This window comes from Ursus maritimus, unplaced genomic scaffold, assembly GCF_017311325.1.
Source record: "Ursus maritimus isolate PB19 unplaced genomic scaffold, ASM1731132v1 scaffold_27, whole genome shotgun sequence".
In the NCBI taxonomy this organism is placed as follows: domain Eukaryota; kingdom Metazoa; phylum Chordata; class Mammalia; order Carnivora; family Ursidae; genus Ursus; species Ursus maritimus.
Window position 1 is genome coordinate 34153168 of NW_024425230.1, and position 25714 is coordinate 34178881.

At 46.6% G+C, this 25714-nt stretch overlaps 1 protein-coding gene across 3 annotated transcripts in view; it reads right to left on the reverse strand.

Annotated features, from left to right (window-relative positions):
• PAQR5 (progestin and adipoQ receptor family member 5) overlaps positions 1–25714 on the reverse strand; it is a 72277-nt gene that overhangs the window by 23023 nt on the left and 23540 nt on the right. For all 3 annotated transcript variants that reach the window (XM_040643051.1, XM_040643053.1, XM_040643052.1), the window contains exon 2: positions 16289–16449. In XM_040643051.1, the coding sequence (XP_040498985.1) occupies positions 16289–16339 (51 nt within the window). In that variant the 5' untranslated portion in view covers positions 16340–16449. The remainder of the gene's footprint in view (positions 1–16288; positions 16450–25714) is intronic.

A 25714-nucleotide genomic window follows, 5' to 3' on the forward strand; every position in this document is an offset into this window, starting at 1 on the left:
GCAGCTGCCCACCCCACCACGGCCACTGACAGGGAGGCAGACGGGCCCATGGCCTTCAGCCTTCGATCCATGAGAGGAGGGTAACGCGTGCTTGGTGGGCATGCAAAGGCCCTGCGGCAGAAATTGGGGGTCTATCATTCCATCTCACGTTTCAGTCTTCCCTTTATAAAAAAAAGAAGCTTATGAAGACATTGGCCTCTTATTAAAACGCGAAGACTCCAGAACGGAGCCGCTGTTATTGATGATTCATTCCTTCACATGAATGAGTTTAGCAGATCCTGTGTAGGAGATCTCATGACCAGGGCCCTGCAGAGCGCTGGGCACATGGGAGCTGATGGCACGAGGGGGTGTGGGGCAGTGCTGTGGGATGACAGCCTGAACACGGGGCCCAAGGGTGGGCAGTGGATGGACGGGAGCCAGAGGGAGAGATGGTCTACAGTGCGACTCAGGGTGTGACTACCGTTCTTCTCTCTTTGGTTCCTGCATTTGGGGAAGCAAGAGAAGGCGCCGACACAGTCAAGAGCCAGAGGGGAACAGAAGGGCTGGGAAATTCACAAGCTGGACAACTTGACCGCACTTCAGAATCTTGTCCCAGACCCGGGGAGGCTACCTGACCACCAACGCCAGGACTGGGCCTGTATTGAAAGAATCTCCTCTGAACTGCTATCCTGACCCAAGACACGGATGGGAAGCCCACTAGCCATGCCATAGAGGGAGAATTTAAAGCAGCCCCTCCAAAAAAAAAAAAAAAAAAAAAAAAAAAGGAGAGATAAAGAGTGGATAAAAAAAAAAAAGGGGGAGTCCTTCAGTCCCAGAAGAGCCATGTTCTGAACTGCCCCTTCCCTCCTCAACTTGAACCTCAGTTTATTAGGCCAAAATGCTAGATGCACTCTTGCTCTGAGCCCCTCTGAGCAGAGGAAAGGAGCGGCATTCCCTCCATCTTCCCGCTCCGGCCTCGCCAAGGCACTTTGCATAGAGTAGATCTTACAAGAAGACGTGTTACGTAAATCTAAGCGACCAATGAAACATTGGAAAGCAATTTTGTATTCACACGGAGTCCCAACCCCAAAAGGCAAATTGCAATCGCTGTCCTTAGTACTCTCCTAGCTGGGTCTCATTCCCAAGCAGCCCCGGTTCGCAGATGCTGGCTGATTTGCACAGTGGAATTGATCTGTAGGAATTCGCCTCGCATCCCTGGTTGCAGGCTAGGCAGTTCCATGGGAAAGGAAATCAAATGGTGTGCCCCCTATTATTTAGAATGCGAACCCCCAGGTACCCGCGGTGGAGGGCCACAGAAGCGGGTTTTCCTTTTAGTGCCTGCCAAGCCTTAGTTTCCAGGAAAGACGCCGTGCACCTGCCGGCTGACGCCTGAAATTCCACTGCGACCATTCAAACCCTTGGTTTTTCTAGCTATGAAAGTGCAAGTCAGCTGGGGAAAACCATGGAGCGTTCTGGCTCGCGGTAAATAGGAGCGGATTCTGACAGCAGGAAGCGGGGCGAGGCAGGGGGGGGGTCAGGTGCCCTCAGTGAGGCCATCCGCCCTTCCCGCCCAATCTCAAGCAGTCCTCACGGCCTTGTGAAGGACAGCCTTTCATTGTCCCCATTTCACAGAAAAGGAAACTGAGGCCCAGGGAGGTTAAGACATTTTCCAAGCTCCCAGAAGTAGGGGGAGCCAATCTGAAAGCGGCAGACACACCACAGCCTTCATTTCTTTGGCCTCTTACGCGCTATCCTGCATCCTCTCAGAAGGGCTCTGTAGGAGAGGAGCTCTCATCTCGTGGCTGGTGGCGTGATTTTGGACTGTCAGGTACTTCCCTGAGCCTCAGTTTCTGCTTCAAAGTGGGGTCACAGGCTGAATTGTGTCCCTCCTCCAAAATTCGTAGGTGGAGGCCCTCACCCCCAGTCCCTCGGAACGTGACTGTCTTTGGAGACAGGATCTTTAAAGAGGGGATGAAGTTAACACGAGGCTGTTAGAGTGGAACCTGGTCCGATCTGACTGGCGTCCCTCAGAAGAAGGGGTGACACCAGGGGCGGGAGTGCACAGAGGAACGACCACATGACGGGGCAGCCCGGAGGGGGCGTCTGCAAGCCAACGAGACAGGCCTCCAGAGAACCAACCTTTGTCGGCACCTTGATCTTGGACTTCCAGCCTCCGGAACTGTGAGAAGTAAATTTCTGTCTGTCCAGTCAGTCTGTGGCACCCTGTGATGGCAGCCTGAGATGGCTAAGACACGTGGGGAGGTTGGAGACGATGTGTCTAAATCAGTGCCTCGCAAACGTTCTTCCACAGGTGTCGGCAGGTGGCCTGGGGATCTTGCTATGACTCGGTGGGGCGAGGGGAGCACCTGCTGTCCTCACAAGCTCCCCGGGGCATGCCTCTGGTCACGGCCCACCCCGTGCTTCAGCATCCAACCGTCACCTCCCTGCCCAGAATCCAATTCATTGCAACAGAGAAGGTTCCCTTTAGGTAAGAGGGACAAGATGCCCCCAAAGACATGGGCACGAAAAGCCAGAGCAGGAGGGAGAGACAAGGGAGGAGTCTGGTCAGGTGTTGGCAGGCAGAAGACACAGAGGAAACAGAGAAGCCAAAGGACAGGCCGCTCGCTGATGCTCCAATTATATCCTGCCATGCAGGGAGGCCTGCAGGGTCCTTGGCACCGGCTTGGACACAAAGCCACTGTCTCATGCAAGACGGACCATGCTTTAGCCCCGGCAAGACAGAGCACTTAGGATCTCAATTAAAATACCATAAAACCGCTCGCACGCAACTCACGTGCAATTACTCGAACTACAAAATAGGCTGAAGTCATAGCCGACCGTTGTCGGTACTAAGCAATGACAGGTGAATGTCGCTGAGAACATCGGTGTCGTGTTTTTAAAAAATAAGCCTCTGATGTTGAGTCAAGAAGAAGGATGCTTTTTGTACACGTGCCCCAATATTTACAGGAAACGAAGCTACATTTCTCCTGGCTGCACATAAAAGATGGCTAAAAAGTAATTAACCAAATTACATCTCACTATCTAGGACGGAGGATCCAAAGGATATTAGCAATTTAATAGACAATAAAGTGACAAAAAGACATAAAATGTCTTAAAAAATTAATATTGCTGGTGGGGGTGTTCAGGTGGGGTGTACCAGGGTGAAAAGTCCCCTTGAATGACCAGCACCGTACACAGCACAGACCCACAGAAGAAGCAAGGAAGGACGCTGAAACACAGGCGCATCCCATCAGTTTCCCATTTGTTGTAAAAATGCGGTCTTTGATTTAAGAACCAGGAAAACAATTTTCAATTTTAGGCACTGATTTAAAAATCTGCCATGGGCTAAGCTGTGGTAACAGTATAACACGATCGGAAAGTCTGTGGCAGGCAGAATTACAGCCCCCCAAAGCTGTCCACACCCTGATTCCAGAAACTGTGACTATGTAAGGTTAGCGTGGCAAAGCGGAATGAAGGTTGCAGATGGAATTAAAACTGCAATCAGCTAACCTTAAAATAGGGAGATGATCGGGATTATCCGGGTGAGCCTGGTGTAATCCCAGGGTCCTTAAAAGCGGAAGGAGGGGCCAGAAGAAGACGGGCAGAGGGTGATGAGGCCATAGAGGAATGGGCAGAGACACCCCTCTGCGGGATTGAAGGCAGGCAGGGGCTGGGAGCTGCCGACGCAGGTGCTCTCGAGAAGCTGGAACAGGCAAGAAAACGGATTCGCCCCTAGAGCCTCCAGCAACACCTTGATTTTAGCCGCGTGAAAGTCATGTCACTTTTCTAACTTCCACAACAGTACGATAATAAATTTACCCTCTTTTTAAAGCCACCAAGTCTGTGGTAATCTGTTCTGGCAACAAGAGGAAACTAATACAAGGTCAGAATTCGACCCGAAATCCAAAAGCAATTTGAGAGCTGGAAATAAATGGCAACATGCGGTCTCAGCTTCTTACTAGGAGGACTGATGACTTCCTTTGGAACAATTCAAAGATGATGTGTGACATTCTCCGAAGCTTCTCCAGTGCGGGACATCTTGCTGAAACGCATCTCAAACCTGACCATAAACTACTCCGATTCACACCATGGGAATGCCAAGTAAATGCCATTACATTCTTAGATTTCATCTAGACAAGATGCAAGATGATGGAAAGAAATCAGTGAAAGGGAGGGTCCCCAAATAGAGAGCAAGCCCCGTCTTGGGGAGGAAATGACATTAACTTTGAGTCTGAGCGCTTCACGCGTATTCGTTATGGGATGTTGTTAGCAAAAGCTTTCAGAAGGTTTGGCCATTTCACTTTTAAAGGGATTCAAAGTACGCATTTATTATCTTAGGTAGGTATAGGCTTTTTCTAAACCAAAGAAGCCACATGTGAAATATGTAACAAAAATGACATTTAAATAAAACAAAACTTAAAAAAAAAGGAACACAAGCATCTCTGAACAATGAAAGGGAAAACTCACATACAAATAATCCTGAAATTAGCTTCCATACAGATTACTTTTCAGAGAATTATAGATTATAGTATAATTTTGACTAAGCAAAATATTGCTCTTTTCAGTTTTCCTTATGGTATCTTTTTTCTTAAAAAAAGAAAAATCAAATTTAAGTACTTTACGGATCTAGATATTGTGTTAAGAGAGAGTAAAAAGAGCCATATAGAAGAGGGTAACCTATATGTGATTAAAAAATAATTTTTCTTTTTAATCGTAATTATCATCTACGACCTCATTGTGTTTGAACTTGATAAAATGTATAGTTCATTTCTGATTCTAAATATGGCTTTAAGAATATTTCTTGATAATTTCAGTTGCTCTAAGTTAGCAGAATTGAGCAGAAACTTGGCAGAAGCTTCTCCCAAATGCAATTAATTAAAAACAAAACAAAACTAAGACTCAGTGACTCAAGAATAGAGGTTTAATTTGGAATCACTATAAAGAGAACACAAATTACGTGATAATGTTGATTACAGCAATATAACCCATAATTTTACTGAAGTAAAGGCAAAAAAGTAAATGGAATGGAATAAGCATGTAGTAATTTATAAATTATGTACGTCTTAATTTGCTACTCACCCAAACATCACTAATCCATCAACGTAACATCCGGGTATGTGCAACAATCATTAAATTTAGTTATCTTTGATGTTTTGCTGACTTCCACTATATAAAAATTAGAGCTCTACATATACTCTTTGGGGATTATGAAGGGATATTTGTCAAGGGAGAACAGAACCATCCTATATAACAGTTTGCTAACTCCGTACGTGACTTACCCATTCAGACACACAGTCTGTGGTCTCCGTGGTTCTCCCGATTCAGACCCAGCCCACGGTAGGAGCAGACCCTGTTTCATCGGATCATCACGAGAGGACTACACGGTCAAGACTGTCAACCCCCTTTTATAGGTAAGGAAGCTGAAGCTCAATGGGAGAAGTTTCCAAGGCCATTATTAATAACAGAACCAAGATGCAAACGCCAGTCTGTTGGCTTCCAAATGCCCATCACACTTCACTGCATCCACCCAAGGGAAACGGGCGACTGTTCTAGCTGATGGAGATGCTAAGTGTGAGCAGAGTTCTCAGAAGGGAGAGATCCCTGGACCCAGAGTGATGGAGGAAGAACCGGGAAGAATGGCTGGGGGCCTCCCAGCTTGGGAAGAATGATGGACCATTAGATGTCACAAAAGATCCTTCTGACTAAACCAATTAAAACGCTGGATGAACTCTGCATCGTATGCTGGATAAATGTGTCAGCGAGATGACAGCAAAAGCAAGAAAGTCACAAAGCCCCCTAACAGAGGGCAGCCAGGAGCCCCGTTCAGCATCAGAGTTTCTGCTGCCAGGCTCTGCCAGTAAGAGATGAACCCCAAGGCCCATCAAAGGCAGGCCTTGCCATTAAGATTAGGACCCTAAAGATGAGAGAAGGTGAAACAAATCTCACCAGGCAGAAGGAGACAATAAGGAAAATTGTCTTTCCGAAATAATCTGGCCCCAGAATTCACAACCATCGGCTAGATTTCAAAGAGTTTCTGATCCAAATCCACGCTACCTCTACGGTCCAAGAAATCGCCAGTAGTAATATTAAAGTGGTCACAAATAAACAGAGGTCAAAGTTCTGCGGCTCCCTCAGGTACGTAACGAAAGCAAATACAGATCCTTTCGGGAGGATTTCTACTTTAACACGAGCATGCAAACGACACCAGGCCTCAGAAACCACAAAAACCGTGGCTGGCAGAAAGAGGGCTCGAGGAATAGAGGCTGAAATATAAAATCAGTATGGTTAATATGTTTAAATAAACAGCTTAAAAATACGAATGCAAACGAACAGACTTAAAAGGAACCTAATATAACTTGGAAGTTAAGAAACCTTGAAATAAAAAGTCATTGAAGGGATAAATAGCAGACTAGATCTCGCTGAAGAGAAAATTAGTGAACTGAAAGCAGATCCAAAGAAAGCAGTTCAGAGAGATTAAGAGAGAGATACAAAAATCCAAGGGCGCCTGGGTGGATCAGTTGGTTAAGCAACTGCCTTCAGCTCAGGTCATGATTCCAGGGTCCTGGGATCGAGTCCCACGTCAGGCTCCCTGCTCAGCGGGGAGCCTGCTTCTCCCTCTTCCTCTGCCCCTCCCCCCACCCATCCTTGCTCTCTCTCTCTCATAAATAAATAAAATCTTTTTTTCAAAAAAAATAAATAAATAAGAGACAGACTATTTCTCCAGAAAGAGAAAAACACAACAGTTTTGTTATGATATTTGAAGACAAACTGATAAGCTTCTAGGAGTTTCTGAATGTTGCCAGTCCTCAGATCCAAGAAGTGAGGTGTGGCAGGGACAGCTGATGCTCACCAAATATTCCATCTGCTTTCCTACAGTTCTCAGCCTTTTCTGCAGTTAGGCTGGGGCCACATGACTATTACTACCCAATGCGACATCTAGGCCAGGTCAGTTCAAAGCAGGGTGTCTTCTTGTAGTAGATATCACGATGCCCTCAGCAGGGAACCCTTCCCTCCTTCAGAACTGAGCCACCCATCCCTCCGTGGGAACTGCTTTTCACCAAAGGCCACTACACTGACCACGTTGTACTCCCTGCCCAGGGGCAGCACACACAGCCACTGATAGTGGATATGAAGTCCTGGCCTCCTTTTCTCATTTGGGACAAGTCTGAAGGACACACCCCATTCTAGAACATTCTGTGCGATCAGCTGACACCTTGCCCTTCCTGCGTAGTACAATTCTTCATGTTATAATGCCGGAACAGCCACTAAACTAATAAATACAGAGCATATTTCTAGATATTAACTATAAAACAAGCGGAGGAGAACATCAGATCTTAAAAGGAAAAAGGAAATAAGGATGTAAAACTCAATCCAAAGAAAGCAAGAAAGGAAAGGACAACTCAACAGAGAAAATAAGAAATAGCAACCACATAAGGCGATCAAAATAAATGTAACTATATCAGTAATCTTTGTAAATATAAGCAGACTAAACTGCCCAGTTAAATGGCAAATACTGTCAAACTAGATAAAACCCAACTGTGTGCCATTCACACGGGACACAGTTAAAATATAAGGACAGGGGCGCCTGGGTGGCGCAGTGGTTGGGCGTCTGCCTTCGGCTCAGGGCGTGATCCCGGCGTTGTGGGATCGAGCCCCACATCAGGCTCCTCCGCTGGGAGCCTGCTTCTTCCTCTCCCACTCCCCTGCTGTGTTCCCTCTCTCACTGGCTGTCTCTGTCTCTGTCAAATAAATAAATAAAATCTTTAAAAAAAATATAAGGACAGGGAGAGGTTAAAAGTCAAAAGAATGAAAGAAATAAACCAGACAAATAACAAAAACAGTAAAGCTGGAGGAGTTGCTACATGACTATGAGACAGATTCTTTTTTTTTTTTTTTTAAGATTTTATTTATTTATTTGACAGAGATAGAGACAGCCAGCGAGAGAGGGAACACAAGTAGGGGGAGTGGGAGAGGAAGAAGCAGGCTCATAGCAGAAGAGCCTGATGTGGGGCTCGATCCCAGATTGCTGGGATCACGCCCTGAGCCGAAGGCAGACGCTCAACCGCTGTGCCACCCAGGCGCCCCTGTGAGACAGATTCTAAGACAGAAAGCATTACTACACAGCAAGAGAATCACTACAAAATATTAAGAAATTTACTGCACCAGGAAGATATTTACGTAAATTCGGATGTACCTAAAAAACACAAGCTCAAAATATATAAAGCAAAAATTGACTTCTGTACAAGGAGTAATTCACAAATCTGCCATCATGGTGGAAGATTTTAACATATCTCGATGATGGATAGATCACGCAGAATAACATTAGTAATAATATAAAAAATATTTGATCTTACAGGACACATTTGCAATACCGCCCCCAACGACTGAAGATTATACATTATTTCCAGGCATACTTAGAAGATTTATAAAAATTGATTATATGCTAAACCGTAAAGCTAGTCTGAACAAATTTCAAGGTTGGGAATGATACGGATGACACTTTCAGGCTGCAATTAATTAATTTAAATCAATAACAGAAACTCTAGACTTTGGGGAATTAAAAAAACACACACATACACTTCTAAGCAATTGTAAGTTACATAAGAAATCAAAATGGCAATGAGAAGTGAATTCAAACAGCACATGTGGTCTGCAGTTAAAACAACACTTGAGGGAAATACATGTATCCAGCTGCTTACATTAGAAGCAGAGTGATTAACCTTAAAACTTAGAGCAGAAACAGCAAAAGGAACCCAAAGCAGAAAGAAAATAATAAAAAATAACAGACAATAGAAATATAAAATACATAATAGGCTCCACTGAGCCACAAATGCGCCTCTTTTCAAATGTTAAAAAAAAAAAACAAACTGGCAAGATTAATAAAGAGGAGAAAAAACCAAAACCATGTGATTATGTCAATAGACACAGACAAAGCATTTCACAAGACCAAACACCCTTTTGTGATTAGAAGACACTCAAGAAAATAGGAAGAAAACTTCAACTCAGGGGGACCTGGGTGGTTCAGTCCGTTAAGCTTCCAACTCTTGATTTCAGCTCAGGTCATGGTCTCAGTGCGTGAGATCGAGCCCCGCATGGAGCTCCACCTCGAGCCCTGCGATGGGTTCTACACTCAGCAGGGAGTCTGCTTGAGATTCTCTCCCTCTCCCTCTCTCTTCCCCTCTCCCCACTCTATAAATAAATAAATATTTAAAAAATTTTTTTTAACTTCTTCAACCCAATAAAGGCCATCTATGAGAAACTCACAGCTAAGATACCTAGTGGTGGAAAATGGAATGCTTTCCCCCTAAGATCAGGAACAACGATGTCTGCTCTTGCCGCTTCTATGCCATATCATAGTGGAGGCTCCAGCTAGGTCAACAGGACAAGGAAAAGAAGTAAAAGGTGTCTAGATAGGAAAGCAAGATGCAAAACTATACTTGCAGGTGCTATAATCTTACATATAGGAAATCCTAAAGGATCCACTAAAAAACTATTAGAACAAATAAATGAGTTCAGCAAGGTTGCAGAATGTAGGATCGATATTCAAAACTTGGTTTTATTTTTGTGTACTAGCAATGAACGATCCGAAAATGAATTTAAGGGAATAATTCCATGTACCGCAATATCAAAAACAAAGCAATGCTTGGGAATAAATTTAACAAACTCTTTTAATGGTGTGAGACCTGTGCACTGGAAACTACAATATATCACTGAAATTAAAGACCTAAATACACGCAAAGATATCCCATGTTCATGGATTAAAAGACTTAATATTGTTAAGATGGTAATGCTCCCCAAATTGATCAACAGAGTCAATGCAATCCCTAAAATATATCCCAGCTGCCTTTTTGTTTGTTTTACGGAAACTGACATGCTGATCCTTAAATTCGTATGGAAATGCAAGAGACCCTAAAAGGCCAAAACAATCTGGAAAAGGAAAAACACAGTTGAAAGATTCACATTTCCCAAATCTTATTACAAATCTACGGTAATGAAGACAGTGTGGTATTGGCATAAGAACTGAGAAATCAACAGAAGTTAGAGTCTAGAAGTAATTGACTTTCAATAAAGGGGCCAAGATAAAAAATGATGTTGGAACTACTAGATATCAACATATATATACATAAAAAGAAGAAAGCAAGAGAGAGAGAGAGAGAAAGAAAGAAGGAAGGAAGGAAGGAAGGAAGGAAGGAAGGAAGGAAGGGAGGAATAGAGAGGCAGGGAGGGAGGAAGGAATTAAGTTGGACTCCTGTCTCACGTCACATACAATAATTAACTCAAAAATGAATCACAGACCTAAATGTGAGAGATAAAACCCTTAGAAGAAAATATACGACTAAATCTTCATGACCTCGAATTAGCCAAAGGATTCTTAGATATGACACCAAAATCACAAAGAAGAAAACAATTTAAAAAACAGACAATAGCAATATTTAAAACTTTTGTGCTTCAAAAGATACCATCAATAAAGTGAAAAGATGGTACACAGAATGGGAGAAAATATTTGCAAATCATCTCTGAGAATAGATTTAAATCCAGGATATCTAAAGAACACTTACGATTCAACAACAGACAAATGACTCAATTTAAAAATGAGGAAAGGGGGGCGCCTGGGTGGCACAGCGGTTGGGTGTCTGCCTTCGGTTCAGGGCGTGATCCCGGTGCTCTGGGATCAAGCCCCACATCAGGCTCCTCCACTGTGAGTCTGCTTCTTCCTCTCCCACTCCCCCTGCTTGTGTTCCCTCTCTCACTGGCTGTCTCTATCTCTGTCAAATAAATAAATACAATCTTAAAAAAAAAAATGAGGAAAAGACTTGAACAGGTATTTCTCCAAAGAAGATATATGAACAGCCAATAAGCACTTGAAAAGATGCTCAACCTCGCTAATCATTAGGGAAATGCAAATCCAAACTACATCCTACACAGCACGATGGCTACTATCGAAAAAACCCAAAGAAACAAAACCAGAAAACACGCGTTGACAAGGACGTTGAGAAACTGGAGAACTTGTGAAGTGTTGGTGGGAACGTAAAATGGTGCAGCCACTGCGGAAAACAATATGGTGGATCCTCAAAAAATTACATATAGAATTACCAAATGATCCAGCAATTCCACTTCTGGGTATATACCCGAAAGAACTGAAAGCAAGATCTTGAAGGAATATTTGTACCCCTATGTTCACAGCAGCATTATTCACAATAGCTAAAACACAGAAGTAATCCAGGATCCACCGTTGAGGGAGTGAATAAGCAAAACCTGGGAGGTACATACAAGAATATCGTGCAGCCTTAAAAATGAAGGGAATCCTGACATAAACCACATGAACCTTGAGAACATTATGCTAAGTGGAATTAATAAGCCAGTCACAAAAAGACGTGTATGATTCCACTTATAGAAGGTACTAGAATAGTCAAAATCATAAAGACAGAAAGTAGAAGGATAGTTTTCAGAAGCCAGGGGGAGGAGGAAATGGGGAGTTATTGTTTCATGGGTATAGAATTTCCGTTTTACAAGATAAAAAGAATTATGAAGATAGGTGGTGGTGCTCGTGCACCACAATGTAAATATATATATATATTTTTGAAGATTTTATTTATTTGACAGAGAGAAAGCACAAGCAGGGGCAACGGCAGAAGGAGAGGAAGAAGGAGACTCCCCGCTGAGCAGGGAGCCCGATGTGGGGCTCGATCCCAGGACCCTCGGATCATGACCTGGGCCGAAGGCAGATGCTTAACAACTGAGCCACCCCGGCATCCCACAGTGTGATATATTTAATACCATTGAACTGTGCACTTCAAATTGGGTAAGATGGTAAATTTTATGTAAAATGCACTTTACTACAATAAAAAAGATAGTTCAGCATAGACTGAGCACGTGATCCACCATTTCGCTCCTAGGCGTGTACCTAAAAGAACTGAAAACATGTTCATACGAAACCGTGTGTACGAATGTTCATAGCAACATTTTTTGTAAGAGCCAAAAACTGGAAACTCAAGGGTCCATCAACTAATGGATGAAGAACAAATAGCGGTACGTCCATACAATGGAATATTACGCAGCCACAAAAACAAATGAAGTCCTGATACACGGACCTTGAAAACATTTATGTGCAGTGAAAGGAGGCATCTGCGAAAGGCCACCTACTATACGATCCCGTTTATACGAAATCCTGAGAAGAGGCAAGGCCATAGAGACAGAAAGTAAATCAGCGGTTGCCATGGCAAGTAGGAAAGGACTGCTAATGGGTACAGAGTTTCTTTCTAGGGTAATGAAACTGTTCTAAAATGGACCGTGGTGAGAGTTTGTGCAACAGACTTTGTGTATGTCACCATCCTGAACCCCCCAGGCTGTGTACTTTGAAAGGATGAATTTTATGGTATGTAAATTAAATCTCAACAAAGCTGTTATAAAAAAAATCTTTCTAAAAAGAAAATTCAGCTGCAAGATGAGCTGTCGAGTCCACCGCTCCACAGGCTGCCGTTCTCGTGGCTTAGCAGGCAACGGTGCTCAGGGTGGGGGCCCTGCGGGACAATCGTGCAGGTCCGTCCTACCACCCGCCCAGGACATGTTCTAACACTGTGCCGTCTTCCATAGAATAAACAGGCAGTGCTCTCCAACTCCTTGCGGTTGGCTCAATCTTAGCCCAAATCCAGGCAAGGGCAGTATTTGAAGGAAACATTACAAGTCAACTCATTAGATTTAAGCCTCCTTTACTCTTTTTTTTTTTTTAAGATTTTATTTATTTATTTGACAGAGAGAGAGAGAGAGAGACAGCGAGAGGGGGAATACGAGCAGGGGGAGTGGGAGAGGAAGAAGCAGGCTCCAGGAGCCTGATGCAGGTTTCGATCCCAGGACCCTGGGATCACACCCTGAGCCAAAGGCAGACCCTTAACGACTGAGCCACCCAGGCACCCCAGATTTAACGCTCCTTTAAACAGGGGCGCCTGGGTGGCTCAGTTGGTTAAGAGTGCCTTTGGCTCAGGTCGTGATCCCAGGGTCCTGCGATCGAGCCCCGCGCCCAGTGCCTGGCTCCCTGCTCAGAAGGGAGTCTGATTCTCCCTCTCCCTCTGCCTCTCCCCCTGCTCGTGCTTGCTCTCTCTCTCTCTCAAGTAAAAAAGAAAAAAAAAATCTTAAGGTTCCCAAACAAAACACTAGCTGATTCCAGCAATAGATTAAAGAGATATTTCATCATGATCAAGTTTTATTTAAATGCAAGGTTGACAACATTATTAAATTGGTCAGTGTAATTCACCACAGTAATAACTTAAATAAATCATACACGACCATCTCAAAAGATACACTGATAGAGGAAAAAAACGGTTCTGTAAAATTCATTCCTAATTAAAGGAAAAAAATCCTAGAAAACAAGGGGTAGAAAGGAACATCCTTGACTCGATAAAGGGTATTTACATACATACACACAGAGCTACATTATTTTAAATGATGAAATGCTGAAAGCATTCCTTCTCCTTAAAATCAAGACCAATATAAAAATGCCTGCCATCATGCTTCCTAGTATATATATATTTTTTTAAGATCTTAGTTATTTATTTGAGAGAGAGAGAGCGCATGTGAGCAAGAGCATGAGAGTTGGGGGGTGGGGGGAGAGGGACAGGCAGAGTCCATGGTTTAGCAGGGAGCCCCACACGGGGCTCCATCCTAGGACCCCAATATCATGACCTGAGCCAAAAACAGATGCTTAATCGCTGAGCCACCCAGGGGCCCATTCATATTGTATTTTAATAAGCTCCTGATGATTCTGATGGTGGCGATCCCTGAGAAACCCTGAGCTGGAGAAACCATTTGTCTAGTGAGTTGGCTCCTCGTTCCCCAGTGCCCAAGCCCACCTACCCAACACCACAGCATCTGGCTGTGCTTCCTCTCTTTCCTAACAATCCCGCTGTTCCAATTCATTTTTCTTGGATCTTCACAGTAGCCCTGTGAGACTAAATTAACAGGTATTATCTCCCTTTTACAGATCAGGAAACTGAGGCTCAGAGAGAGTGGGGAAGTGGCCCAGTCTACACGGCTCCTTAATATACCAAAGGAGATGCTATCCAGGGTCTCTGTATGAAGAGCTGATGATGGTAACGGCAGCCGACATTACTGACTGGTCCCCATGTGCCGGACACTTCACATGGGCCATCTCATTACCATAACCCCAGGAAGCAGGTATTCCCATCACCCCATTTTACAGGTGCGGAAACTGAGGTAGGAAGATTAAGTATCTTGCCCAAGGTCACTCCACACACTGGGTATCAGAACCCAAAGAGCCCACCGAAAGTAAGCTTAGCATCGTAGGAAGTCTATTCTAAATATTCATGCAAATTATGTACGCATTTTTCTCAACAGACTAGCACCTGTTTTAACAACAAACATTTCTGACTCCCTCCCCCAGCAATTCCTCAAATAAAAGTACCCTTCAGGCAGGCAGAGCCACTGTTTGCTCTGTGGCTGCAGGAACCTTGAACATGGGGCCCCAAAGCCCAGTCGTGGATGCAGACACCCAAAGAAGGTTTCGAAGCAAATGGTGGATGTGAAGTGGGATGTTGGTTCTCTGCCTCTGGCTGGTGCCATTTTACTAAAAAGGATACTGTCGCCTCCACTGTCTATGAAACCCTGGAGGAGACATGTTCCTCTTTAGGGCTCTGGGGTTTTCTGGTCCTCGTCTTCAGGATCCCCACACTTCAGAGGCCCACAAAGTACCCACTGAGACCGTCACCTCCCTTTCACGTCTTTCCTGTGCACATGCTCTGAACGCAGCCTTGCCCGAAACACCCAGGGAGACGTCTCAGCAGCACCCATAATCCCTCTCCCAGAGTCCCCACGTCTGCCTGGGGCTTCCCTGTGTCCAGGCCTTTGCCCACACCGGGCCTTCCACCTGCTCTGCTCGCCCCACCTCCCACATCCTACCCACTGTCAACCCATCTTAAAGATCTCCCCCCTGGGGCGCCTGGGTGGCTCAGTGGGTTAAGCATCTGCCTTCAGCTCAGGTCATGATCTCAGGGTCTCGGGATCGAGCCCTGCATCAGGCTCTCTGCTCAACGGCGAGTCTGCTTCTCCCTCTCCCTCTGGGATCTCTCTCGTTTTCACTATCTCTCAAATAAATAAAATCTTAAAAAAAAAAAAAGATCTCCCCCATCACAGGGCCTTCCTTGAGCCCTTCCTCCGCCGTGATGGAAGTGACCGACCTCCCCTCTGGTTCTTTCAGGACGCACTTGGCAACAGAAGCATTCGTCCATATTCTAAAATCCTTAGGGGCAGGACTTGCGTGAGATTATTCTGAGCCCGGCATGGAGTAACACCTTGCACATAGCAGGCTGTCAAGAACAATTCCGTGAGTGAGTGAATCAAAGAATCACCCCGTGCTCCCACTAATCGCAGCCACTAGTGGTCTGTGAGTAGAATCCCACCAGGAGGAGACAGGGCCCTGGGAGAACACAGGAGGCGTCCTGGAGGCCACCTGCCTTGTCCCTTGTCTCTTCCCACCAGACAGCTCGTGCCCCATCATCCCCCAGTGCCACCTGCCTGCCGCCCCCCAGCCGCACAGGCTTTCGGGACAGAGCCCGGCGGTCTGCCCGCTCCCCATCTCCATGCTCGGGGCTGAGGGCGCCCAGGACTTAGGCTTCCAAGGTAGGTCGGAGGAGCTTGGCAGGCAGCTGCGTGGAAAGGTCTCCCCTCAGTCTGTGGCATCCTCCAGACCAAACTTGCCACCCTGAAATAACACTTGCTGCCCTTCAGTCAAAAGGAACGGAACGTGACACGGCGACAAGGGTGTATATGAAACGATGCCTTCTCCGCCGGGGAAGGGGGGTGCGCCAGCTTGACACGCAGGTGTCTCGGGGTGGCTGCACGTGAGTTCCCGGGCCCAGGAGTCCACGATGGGGCCAAGGCTAAGGCCCACGAGACCACCCTCCTCCTCGCCCCAAGCCACACCGGGCCCGAGTGTCCTGCCAGTGATAAGGACAAGGGCAAAGCCACACACCCGAGGTGACTTGGCCCCTGGCCTGCTTTCTCGCACCCAGGGAAGGGTCCCAAAGAAAACTGCCCAGCCGGGTGCCACTGGCTCCATGTGTCTCCGGCTCGAATGTATAAACAGACGGACGTCACAGGGAAGGGTTACAATGAGAACAGGCTCAGAATCCCTCCCATTTCCAGGTTCACTGTAGGTGGGGGGAACGGGAGGCTCTACTTCCAGGGGTTGGGGAGGCTGCTGGCTGAAGACAAAGCCGGCACCCCCCGGGGCAGAGACCACACCATGCCCTCTCATCGCTGCCCGCAACTCCACCACCGGACCCACGGCGCGTACCTGGGGCATCTGGTCGATGGTGAACAGCCGGGGGAGCTTCAAGCTCAGCATCTCGAAACTGGGTTGGGAAGGCCGGGGGTGGACAGCTGCTCCCCGTCACCGGCTCAGAGATGTGACATGGCCCGGGGTGCCTGTGGCCAGCCAGTGCCCGAGCTGCTTCCCTGGAAGAGGAGCGTGGAGAAATCGTCAGCCTCAGCCCAACTCCAGCTGGATCGAGACTGTCAGATTGTTTAACCACGGAACAAACACTTGCTTGTGATGGCAAAATAATCAGGCTTCCTTAAAAACAGCAGTAGAACTATCAGACCGCTGAGTCATTTATTCCAAGAGGGCTGGAGGGAGGGCATGAACTCATAGTATGGGCGATCATAAAATTGTAGAGCCGGAAGGGCCGTGGAGGCCACCGGGTCCCCTCACGTCGGACATCAGGACAAGAGGGGTGGAGTGACCTCTCCCAGGCTGCTCAGCTAGGGGACAGGTGGAGCCCACTGCGTCGCGGGCTGCCCCGGGCAGACCGTGTGATCCCAAGTCTGTGTCCACTCAGTGGGCAGAAGAGAACGAGGGCCATGCCCCAGATCACCCAAAGAAAAGCAGCTCTTCCAGAAGGCCGACGGGGGCATTGTTGCCCTGAGACACATGCAAGAACCAGACAAGCAAATCCAAGGCCCTTGTTGGAGACACAGCAACTCCCAGTAACATGGTTGTTCAAATGCAGGATTAAGACTGCTTAACAGCTCTGAGTGATGTGAGCTAGAGGGACCCAAAGCCCTCAGGACAGGCCTAAGCAACAGAAACATGCAAGCTGGGCTTAGCAAAGAGCGAGCAGCACCAGGAATTTACCCTGGTTAACACCTCCCCTGCTCCCATCATCACTGGGCCAAGATCTGCCACCCTCCCAGAGCTCCCCCAGAGGAATTCTGTCCCTGCCTCTGCAGGCGGGAGACCTTGCCCGTACCTCTCGTGTGACACCACCCACCTCTGCCTGCAAGCAAAGCTACCCGCCCTGCGCTTGGAGAGGACCCTCCTGGGATGGCTGGAAACCCACGGTGTAGGCCTGGCTTGTGCTGGGCCTTCAGCAAAATGTGTGTTCAACACCACTCATTAAAGCAATGGCGCTCGTCCTCTGAACGTAAAGTGTGTTTTGGTCTTTGTGGTTTTATACTTTTGCTGCTTATTATAGTTCTTTATGTTCTGTGTGTTATTCTCTGGAACTCTGTAGCAAACTGCCCTGCATTTATGTTCCAGTGCCATAAACTTGTTTGTTTGTTTCTTTTTTAAGATTTTATTTATTTATTTGACAGAAACACAGCCAGCGAGAGAGGGAACACAAGCAGGGGGAGTGGGAGAGGAAGAAGCAGGCTCATAGCAGAGGAGCCTGATGTGGGGCTCGATCCCATAACGCCGGGATCACGCCCCGAGCCGAAGGCAGACGCCTAACCGCTGTGCCACCCAGGCGCCCCAATTTGTTCCTTTCTTAAAACCATTGCTGTATTATTCACAATAGTCCAAAGGGGGAAACAACCCACGTGTCTACCCATGAACGGGTAGACAACGTACCAGAACATGGTCTATGCACACAATGGAATATTATTCAGTCTCAAAAAGGAATGATATTGTGATCTGTGCTACCACATCAATGAAACTTGAAAGCACTCCACGAAGGGAAACAAGCCAGTCACAAAAGGACAACTGTTGTATGATTCCACTTCTGCAGGGTCCATAGAGTAGGCGAATTCACACAGACAAAAAGCAGATTAGAGGCTGGGCTGGCGGAGAAATGGGGTGTGGTTGTTTAAGGGGTACTGAGTTTCTGTCTGGGATGATAAAAAGTTCTAGAAATGGGTGGTGGTGATGGGTGCGCAACATTCTGACTGTGAGTCACTGAATCATACACTCGAAAATGGTCAAAATGGTCAATTTTTCGTTGTGTGTATTTTACCAGCATAAAAACTTGTGTACTATTTCCAAGTTACAGAATAATAAAGAAAACACTTTTTTAAGAAAATAATTATTTATTTATTTATTTTTTAAGATTTTATTTATTTTTTTTAAAGATTTTAAAGAAAATAATTTTTTAAAGCACATTTTACCTAGGTTCAAGAAAATAAATGTTAATTCTTTGCAAACAACATCGACGGGAGCAGGCCACAACACACCTTGGTTCTCTCGGATTTGCAAGCCTAATTACCAAGATTCCCACACTCTCCAAAGCACCCCAAATTCACCCCGTGGCAGGACACAAGGCAGAGGTCCGTTACTGGGGGGACCTCAGGCACACCAGGAAATCCTCCAACGATAATGGGACCAAGGCTGTTCTCCACAGACCTGCCCGCCTTGGTCCTCTGGTTCTCCCTCGACTGGCCTCAATGTCACGGGCAAGACAAGGAAAAGGAATGGTCCCCTACCCTCCCAGCGCACACCATCCCGATAGGATGACCAGACTAAACTACAAACATAAGGGGTAATGAGAGTAGCGTATGAGTCACCCATTTCTTCATGCAGCCACTGTTTACTGCGTGTTTATCATGTGACAAGCAGGGGTAAGTCTAAATGCGTAGCTGAGGATTCTCTGTGGGCTGCTGCAGCTGTGACAAGGTGAGAATTTTACAGATACAAAAATTGTATGGGTTTGGGGCACCTGGGTGGCGCAGTCAATTACGCGGCTGGCTTTTGGTTTCTGCTCAGGTCATGATCTCAGGGTCCTGGGATCGAGCCCTGCGTCAGGCTCCACGTTCAGCGGGGAGTCAGCTCAAGGATTCTCTTTCTGCCTCTCCCTCTGCCCTTCTTCCCCCTGTTCATGCTCGCTCGCTCTCCCTCTCTCTAAAATAAATAAATAAATCTTTAAAAAAATTGTATCAGTTTGTAACACATTGAATGGAGGGAAGTAGGCATCCTCCATACCATGCCCTTCTTTCACTGCACAGGGAAACAAGATGAATAAGACCATCACTGTTCCCAAGAAACGTATAAAGAAAGAGACGAGACACCCAACTAGCTAGCACAAGTCACCCTGAGAAGGAGGGAAACTCTTACCCTCTGCACCAAGCCCATACCTGTCACCTTGCTCCCTGGCCCATCTCATTCACCCCCACTGTGGCCATCTCAGGAGGCGAGGCAGGGCAGGTAAGGGCCTGGGGGCTGGATTCAAGCCACTTGCATTCAAAGACAGGTCCGTCATTTCCCATGCAACCCCGGGCAAGGAACATTAACTCCTGTGCCTCAGTTTCCCTATCCGTAAAACGGAAATAACTGTAGTACTTTCTTCGTGGGAGTGTCGTTAGGATTAAAGGACAGAATCCATGTAAAGGGCCTGCCATAAAGGCAGGGTCCGACAAACACCTGCTATTATTATTCATTTTCAGAGAGGAAAATTCATCTTCTGTTTTACAGGCAGGAAAATGGAAGCGTGGAAAAGCTATGGGGCTTGCCCGAGATCACACAGCTAGTGGCGGGTAGAACTGGGATTTGATTTCTGGTTTCGTAAGTTTCCTTTTCAGAAGAGAACGGACTCGGAATCAAGGTTATGAAGAGCTAGCACAGAACACTGGGTCTTCATTTCCCTTCGTAACAGAGAGAAGACGGACAATGCAGAGTGTGTACGATGATGTTTATAAGCCAGCGGCTAAAGGATGTCCCTCCTTGTCTGTTCATCAGGTTGACACAAACTCTCCAGTAAGACTCCATGTGGCTCTTTCAAAACCGGGAGAGTTCTTGTGTCATGACTTCGTGCCAAGGAAGCAGGAACTCTTCCGTTAAACCGTTGTTAGGTTGCATCTGAAACGTAAACTTTCTGTCTGTCGAAATCGTGAGACATCTCTGGATGGTCATGGAAAGTCAGAAAGCGTGGCTGATGATTCATACGTTGCATCCATTCTTAATCACGGCAGATAAAACTGAACATCAAATGAACCCACTGGTCTTTTCAGTTCCCATCACACGCCAAGCTCCTCATTTCACCAACACTATAAAAACCAGAGTGTAATTTCCAGTATTTCAAACAGCAGCTTGGCCTGCTGTCTCTGTCTACAGAGGCCTAGAAACAAGAGTGAATAAAACAAAAAGGCTTCGGACAGTTCCCATTAGAGACACAACGTGGAGCTTTGCCAATATTTCAATGGTATATTGGCATTCCATGTGAGATTTCATTTACATGAGGGCTCTACGGCTTAAAAATATGTTTTAAAACAGCGTTAAAAAGGGGAAATGGGCTATAACATGCTCTCTAAGACCTGCCAAGTTCTCTTGAAATAGCCCTAAACAACATTTTTTTTTTAGCCAAAGCATCACAACAAAATCACCATCAGATTTCCAGCTAGTCCTCTCAGATTTAAGACCAAACAAAATTAATACAAGGTGAAATTTGCACCTGACCACCTCATCCCTCTCAGGCTAGCGCTCCATCCATATTCCTGGAGGGCCCTACCCCCCAGAAATTTCATCCTATATGCTGTGGATCCCAGGCCTTGAGGACTTGGCTGGCAAAACTTGTAACCTTCCAAATACGTCTACATAGGAGGAGGCTGAATAGAAGTTGACGGGCTATTTTCCCAACGAGAGGGTCCAAAAAACGTATAACTTCTAGGGATGCAAATGAACGAGTACACAATCTCTCTCTAACCCTAGCTTACTAATGTGGCCAGACATATTAGAATCCCTTCCTAGATCCAACATATTAATTTTACAATACTGCGTTTTCCACTCACATCTCAAAGAAATAAGCGTCTTCAAAATCTTCACATGCACCTTTGATAACAGTATCTTCATAACTACGGCCACATTTTGGAATTCCTAATATAGTTCAAGTGAAAAATATTCTCATTTCCATATAAATTATTTGAAGACTGCCTTTTTTTTTAAAGAGAGAGAGAGAACATGTGGGGGGGGAGGGGCAGAGGAAGGGAGAGAATCGTAAGCAGGCTCCACGCCCAGCGCTGAGCCTGACATGGGGCTCCATCTCACAACCCTAAGATCACGACCTGAGATCATGACCAGAACTGAAATCAAGAAATCAAGAGTCAGGGCCCTTAACTGACTGAGCCACCAAGGCGTCCCCAAAGTCTATACTTTAGAGAAGCTGTGTTCAGTGCTGCTGCTACAAAATGTATCCTGAGTCGGAAGTATTCATTTGCTATTATTATCCGGCCCATGATTTGCTTTCAAACACTTCACACAGATAGCGTGATACGAAATTGTTAGGTTTAACCCATACCCCTGGGTTGAAAGACTAACCATACGCTCTCAGTCCAGAGGCCACACCTTTGGTTCAACGGGGGTTATTTCTGATCCACACCAAAGGGTTTGTGAATTAGCACAATGGGTGCTGTTTAACTGGAGAAATGAGTGGAACAGAAGACGTGGGAGGTGATGAGAAGGACTGCCCAGGCGCCCTTCCTCTCGCGTGAGCAGGGACAGCAACGGGATTCCCCAGAGTGGCTCTCCTCTGAATGGCCCAGGGGAGCCCTGTAGGGAAGACAGAGGGGCCTAAAACCAAGGAGAAGTCCAGCTGACGCAGGCCCCTTGCCAAATGTTGCATCAACCTTGCACGTGCTTCCAGAAAAGGTGCGCCGAAGTGTTCCTAAAAGAGCGTCGAGCTGGGACTTCACCTGCCCGCAGAACAGGCTGTCCTTCTGCTTTTGCACCTGCTGAAAACTATGTGGATGGCGGGGGGACTCAGCCTGACACTCACTGCGCCATGCCTGTGCCACCTGGCCATGAGGGTGTGGGGGTCCCCTCGCTCTCAGGTACCTCTAAACACTGAGGGAGCCCACCACTGCATCTCAACATACTCTCAGTCACTGTCAGCTGGAAATCACACCACTATGTTGTGCACCAGTGGGAAAAATGCTGCCAATCCTAATCAGGAGATGACGTCACTGATTGGAAATGAATCCTGATTTCAGAGCTCGTAAACCACCACCACCATAGGAATTGATGACATAGAGAAACTGTAAATGAGCGATTGGCTTGGGTCAGTTCACAATGGCTACTCTTTCCATCTTCCTTTTTTTTTTCCCCCAAAGATTTTATTTATTTATTTGATGGAGAGAGAGACAGCCAGAGAGAGAGGGAACACAAGCAGGGGGAGTGGGAGAGGAAGAAGCAGGCTCCCAGTGGAAGAGCCTGATGTGGGGCTCAATCCCAGGACTCCGGGATCACGCCCTGAGCCGAAGGCAGACGCTTAACCGCTGTGCCACCCAGGCGCCCCAATCTTCCAACTCTGCTCTTGAAAAGGATCATTAAGGTCTCCTTTATAACGAAACCAGCTCTTACAATGGGAGGCCACGTCCCTGGGAATAAATCTCGATCTGGGTTACGCTTTCTGCCTAAATCTCCAACTGTATTACATCTTCTGTCTCTGTCAGTTGCTTGTGTGTGTCAGGTGCCTTCCGGAAGGATCCCAAACAAGCATGGATGTTTCGGGTCACTGTGTCTCCCCCAAACAGCCCATACAGCCAGCCAATTGTTCAAAATAAAGGAATGCAGTGGCCCCAAATGTGAAAAACTCTGGATGGACCCAACTATTATGCCACTTCCTCTTTTCTGAAAAAAAAAAAAAAATTATGCTGGAAAACAAAAAACTCATAGTCAGGCATATGTAGCAAAAACAAAGGCGGCTGTTTGGTAGGGACTTATTCCCATACTTGCTTTCAAAAACTAGAAACATGAGATCAGGGAGCTCCCGAGAGGTCTAATCCCAGTTACCACCGGAGGCATGAATTTCATCAATGACATTTCAGATAAGAAGTCATACATTTGACCCAAAGAAGCAATGTTTGCAGAGGGAGTTCAGGTTTCATGAGAGGACAGTGGGGAGGACCGGAGAAAGGACGGGCGGCCCCTTTCTGCCCATACTGCATGGTCAGCCCACTTCTTCTGATTCCCTCCTTCCCCTGGGGCACCTGTCTGGGTCTCCTTCATGTTGAACAGAAAACAGCACAGAGTCCAGGAGGCAACAGGGGCAGAGTTTCCATCCCATCCCTGTGCCAGAAGGCCCCTCCCAGAGGACCACTAAACGGTCCTCGCCACCACAGAGGGTTGAATGTGCTCTAGGGAAGGTGGGGGAGAGGGGTGGACAGAGTCTAAGAGCAGCCCCAAGCCTCCTTCAGACTCTTGCTTTACCTTAAAAATGCATACGAAAATCAAAACTTTTTGTGCATCAAAGGGTACCATCAAGAAAGTGAAAAACAGAAAATACTGCAAACCATATACCCGATGAGATTAATATCCAGAATATATAAAGAACTCCTACAACTCAACAACAATAATAACCCAATTCAAAAATGGGCAAAGGACTCGAGCAGACATTTCTCCAAGGAACACACACGCATGGCCGATATGCACTTGAAAACCTGTGGTTCAGCAGCACCGGTCATGAGGCAAACGTTAAGTCAAAACAGTGAGATACCACTTCACCCCATTAGGATGGCTATTATCAAAAAAGAAAAGGAACAAGTGTTGATGAGGATGTAGAAAAATTGGAACTTAGGGCATCACTGGTAGGAATGTAAAATGGTGCAACCACTCTGGAAAACAGTATGGCGGTTCCTCAAAAAATTAACCAGAGAATTACTATAGGATCCAGAAATTCCAGTTCTGGGTATATATACCCAAAGGAATTAAAAGCAGGGACCAAACACCAAACAGAGAGCCATGCCCCCATGTTCAGAGCAGCAGTACTCACAATAGGCAAAAGGTGGAAACAACCCAGGCGTCCATCGGCAGATGACGGCACACAACGCGGTACATGCAAGCAAGTGGCTGTTATTCAGCCTTCAAAAGGAGTACGATTCTGACACGTGCTGCCACATGGCTGAACCCCCAAAGCACCATGCGAAGCGAATAAGCTAGACAAAAATGCTGTATGATTCCACTTCCAAGAGGTACCTGGAGGTGTCAAATTTATAGGCAGAAAACAGAACAGAGGTTCTAGCCAGGGGCTAGAGAGAGAGGGAAATGGGACGTTGCTGTTTAATGGGTGATGATGAAAACGTGCTGGAAATGGACGGTGAGGATGCTTGTATGACACGTGACTATAAGAAATGTCACTGAACTTAATACTTAAAGATAGTTGAGATGGTGGGCACCTGGGGGGCTCAGTCGGTTAAGGATCTGACTCTTGATCTCAGCTCAGGTCTTGCTCTCAGGCTCGTGAGTTCAAGCCCCGTGTGGAGACTACTTAAAAAAAAACAAAACATGGTTAAAATGGTAAATTTTATATTATGCGTATTTTATCAAAGAAAAAAGTATCTAAAAAAAGCTCGTGAGTTTTACAGTCTGCTCCATCGCTGGGCTATGTTTGTATTAATACAAACATTTATTTTCTCCAAGGGTGCCTGGGTGGCTCAGTCATTAAGCATCTGCCTTCGGCTCCGGGTGTGATCCCAGAGTCCTGGGATCGAGCCCCGCATCGAGCTCCCTGCTCAGTGGGGAGCCTGCTTCTCTCTCTGCCTGCTGCACCCCAGCTTGTGTGTGCTCTCTCTCTCTGACAAATAAATAAATACAATCTTAAAAAAAAAAAAAAAAAAAAAAAAACAACCCAGCAAACATTTCTCGCCCACAGTGCCTGAGGCTGGAAGTCCAAGATCGGGGGACAGCATGGTCCAGTTATAGGGAAGGCCCTCCTCCGGTTGCAGACTGCTCACTCACAGCCATGTCCTCACAGGGGCAAGGGCAACGGAAGCATCTCGGGCCTCTTTCCTAAGGGCATTAATCCCACTCACGATGGGCCCCCACCTCCTTCCCTTCCCTCTGGAGACTTTCGCTCACTCCTGCTGCATCCCGCCCCCCCCCCAGTCGTGTGTGTCCTCAGCTCCCTCCTTGTAGAGCTGTACTTGCTGGGGTACCTCCTCTCCCCTCCCGACAGCCACCAAGACTTGAGATTTGCCCAGCTCTCTGTCACCTGCCACATGCTTGCCCTCTCCCCGTTGTCAGCTGCACCCAAATCAGTTTCCCTGGAAACCCCAGACCCAGCGCATGTCCGAGCACACAGTGAACCCCAAAGCCCTCAAGGCCTGTCCTAGGCACTGGGGGGCTGCTGACTGCTGGGCTTTCAGACTTCTCTGACTGCCTCGAGGAGCTCCCAGTCGGCTAGAGACGAGAGAACAGCGCACCGTCCCTGTGCGGGGACAGGAAGCTTCCGGGGCCAGAAAGGTGAGAAGAGCTGAGCCCAGGGCGGGGAAGAGAAAATGAACAGGAAGCGTGCGGTGGGATGAAAGTATAGAAAGCAGAGGCTCTGGGCTTCTCAACTGTTTTAAAAATAAGAGGCAACAAAAAACCAAATCGCTGGCATGTTACAGTAGAGGTGGATACAGGGCATTATACACCGGCGAGAGCGCAGGGAACGTACAACAGGAACGCACAGCAGCGTGAACCCTGACGTGACCACGCCTCTCAGTTAACAATGTATCCGTGTTGGTCCGTCGGTTG